We start from the raw sequence: 2,500 nt of genomic DNA, 5'->3' as shown, positions 1-2,500 counted from the left end.
CTCTCCTTCCGGTTGTAGAGCTGTAGATGGTGTTTCCCCCTCATGTCGTCGCGCCGGAGCACCACAGAGTAAAGTCATTTGGTTTTAAATAAAAGGAGGTTCGTTGGTGTATCCGAGCTGCTGGCCTTAATTTGACTGGAGAGCAGCTACATTCAGAGCAGCAGGTCAGAGAGGGATCTCCATTCAGCAGCACTCCACTTTATTCAGGGCAAATAAACTGCCCGAGGCGGTTCTACTTCAGCCCTGTTTCCACTGCTGGAATTCTCCGACTAGGAGTCTTTGGAGGGTCCAGGAGCAAACCCCAGGAACCCCAGACACTTCATTTTACCCCCCAAAAGTCCCCGCTTGGAGAATATTGTTTTCATAAGTATGGATGCGTAATCGGTCTTCAAATGCGCCCTCTGAAAGATGCAGCCCCTAAATTGGAACAAAGCTTACTTCTCACTTGATTTATTGTTTCTATAAACACACTACCCTAAAGAGATTTTATTCACTAGTGTCAAGAGTCCTTCAATACAGCACATGGTAACAAAATAAGAATCTTACCTAATGTTAGCTGATGAGTTAGCATTTGCTTACCCCATAAAATCTCTATTTAACCTTTTTTTATAAGTTGGTGCTATCTTGAGTAATAATAACAAAAATAAAAGTATTTGGTAAAAATGTTTGCACCCAGATCTTTACGTGATCTACTTTCATTAAGCCACTACGATCCTTAACTACGAAAGAGTTAATCGTTAAAATCATGATTAAAACTGAGGGAGAAAAAACAAAAAATAGTCCCGGATCGATTTTCTTTTTATAGACTTTTCATCGTGGCTCTGCTTCAGAGGTCGTCAGAGTCTCATGGAGCCCATGTGACGACCCGGACGGCGGACTGAGCGGCCCGTCTGATGTCCTGGTCCTCCTCTGCAGCCTCGCTCCTCTCCACCAGCAGGGGGAGCTGCTCCAGCAGGAGGCAGCGGCCTTTTGGAATTTCAGCCAACGAGGTCAGAGCCCGCAGGGAGTACATGATGAGGACCTTTCTCCTCCTCCTCTTCTCCTCCTCCTTCTCTTCCTCTTCCTCTTTCTTCTTGGACACGAGGTCCAGGAGGATGGGGATGACGCCAAGATCCAGACACTGCTGCTTACCTGCAGGACAAAGTTCTTAATTTCCTGTAAAGAACCTTGACCCACATGATGCTTTTAAGGTTTTAAAAAGTTCTCGTTCATTGATGACAAAGTTAACTGGCCAACATGTCTCTCTTTTCCTGTTTTTGGTTGTCATGAAAATCTGTTCAGTAAATCATCTTATGAAAAAGTCGTCAAATGTGTTTGATGGCATCTGCGTCTTTGGTAAACACTTAAAGGTACAGGAAGTGAGTGTGTGGACGAACAGGAAACCCTCCGAGCCTGAACAGTGAAGACAGAGCTTAAGGGCAACAAACTGCAGTTCCTTAAGTGTCCACTTGAGGCCGGCTTTAAAAGTGAGCCAATTTCCATAAAGCTCCATATTAAAATGCAGAACTTTACAGTCCTATTAAAAACATTTACAGCTTAGAAAAACTTTTTTTTTATCTCTTTGATACAGCTGTACATGTGTTTTTTTTAATGTAACTCATCGGTTTAATTTTAAGACTCAGAGTTTCACATAATTAAGGGCGTGTGTGAGTGACAGGTGGGTGCTGCTAGTTGTCTGCATCACCTTGGCTAATCCAGTCACTGAAGTGAACCTCTCAGCTGTGTTTTATAGACATGTCAGCCCTGACTAGCAGGTATCCGTGTCTGCACGGCTTGTTAGCTCGTTCACTGTCACACACTGCTTCATTTTTTAAATGTAATTCTTTGATAAAAAATGATTTTAAACCATCTCATTTCCTAGCTACTGAATTACTCAGACTGATGTTTTAGTGTCTGCTAACCCCTCCCTCCTCTCGAGCTCCACCTTCTCTTCTAAATATGGTAACCTTCTTTTGCCAAAAACCCAACATGGAGATGACTAGTATTCTAAACTAGAGGCTTTAAAAAGGCTGTTAACTTGTCTATGAATATCTATACATTATTTATACAGTCTGTACCGTGGACATAGAAACTGAAGAAGAGAACTCAAGAACTTTTTAGTCCCCAGCTGTCTAACATTCAGCTCTCCAGATGCAGCTGTCAGGTGTGTGTTTGTACCTGTGGTGATGATCGCAGTGTACATGATGACTCCGGCAGCGTTTGCCTGAACCTCCACTTCCTGATCCCGCAGCAGATCCACCAGGACAGGAAGTACCGCCTCCTCGCACACCTGCTGCTTCCCATCCCCGGACACACTGAAGCAGCAAAGTGCAGTTAAAATAATAAACAAACAAACAAACAAACAAACAAACACACACACAAGTTCAGAAACAAAGTAGTCAGAGAAAACAAACAGACTCTTTCTGCTTTGTGAAAAGTTTTGATTATGACAGTCTGAAATGCGTTTTTTTTATCTGCTTTTCAGGCAGTAATGCTAATTCATTTTGGAAAAGTATCATCT

General features: G+C 42.8%; 1 protein-coding gene across 1 annotated transcript in view; it reads right to left on the bottom strand.

Annotated features, from left to right (window-relative positions):
* The window catches only part of rsph14 (radial spoke head 14 homolog), an 8,190-nt gene that overhangs the window by 344 nt on the left and 5,346 nt on the right, over positions 1-2,500 (bottom strand). Inside the window, exons 5-6 of the mRNA XM_020643287.3 lie at positions 2,158-2,294; positions 1-1,131 (exon numbers count right to left, since the gene is read on the bottom strand). The exon at positions 1-1,131 is cut by the window's left edge and continues 344 nt beyond it. Of these exons, the coding sequence (XP_020498943.2) occupies positions 845-1,131; positions 2,158-2,294 (424 nt within the window). The 3' untranslated portion in view covers positions 1-844. The remainder of the gene's footprint in view (positions 1,132-2,157; positions 2,295-2,500) is intronic.

Source organism: Labrus bergylta, chromosome 2, assembly GCF_963930695.1.
Source record: "Labrus bergylta chromosome 2, fLabBer1.1, whole genome shotgun sequence".
Lineage (NCBI taxonomy): Eukaryota > Metazoa > Chordata > Actinopteri > Labriformes > Labridae > Labrus > Labrus bergylta.
The sequence above is the reverse complement of the archived record's forward strand: the minus strand, read 5'-3'. Positions and strand labels throughout refer to the sequence as shown.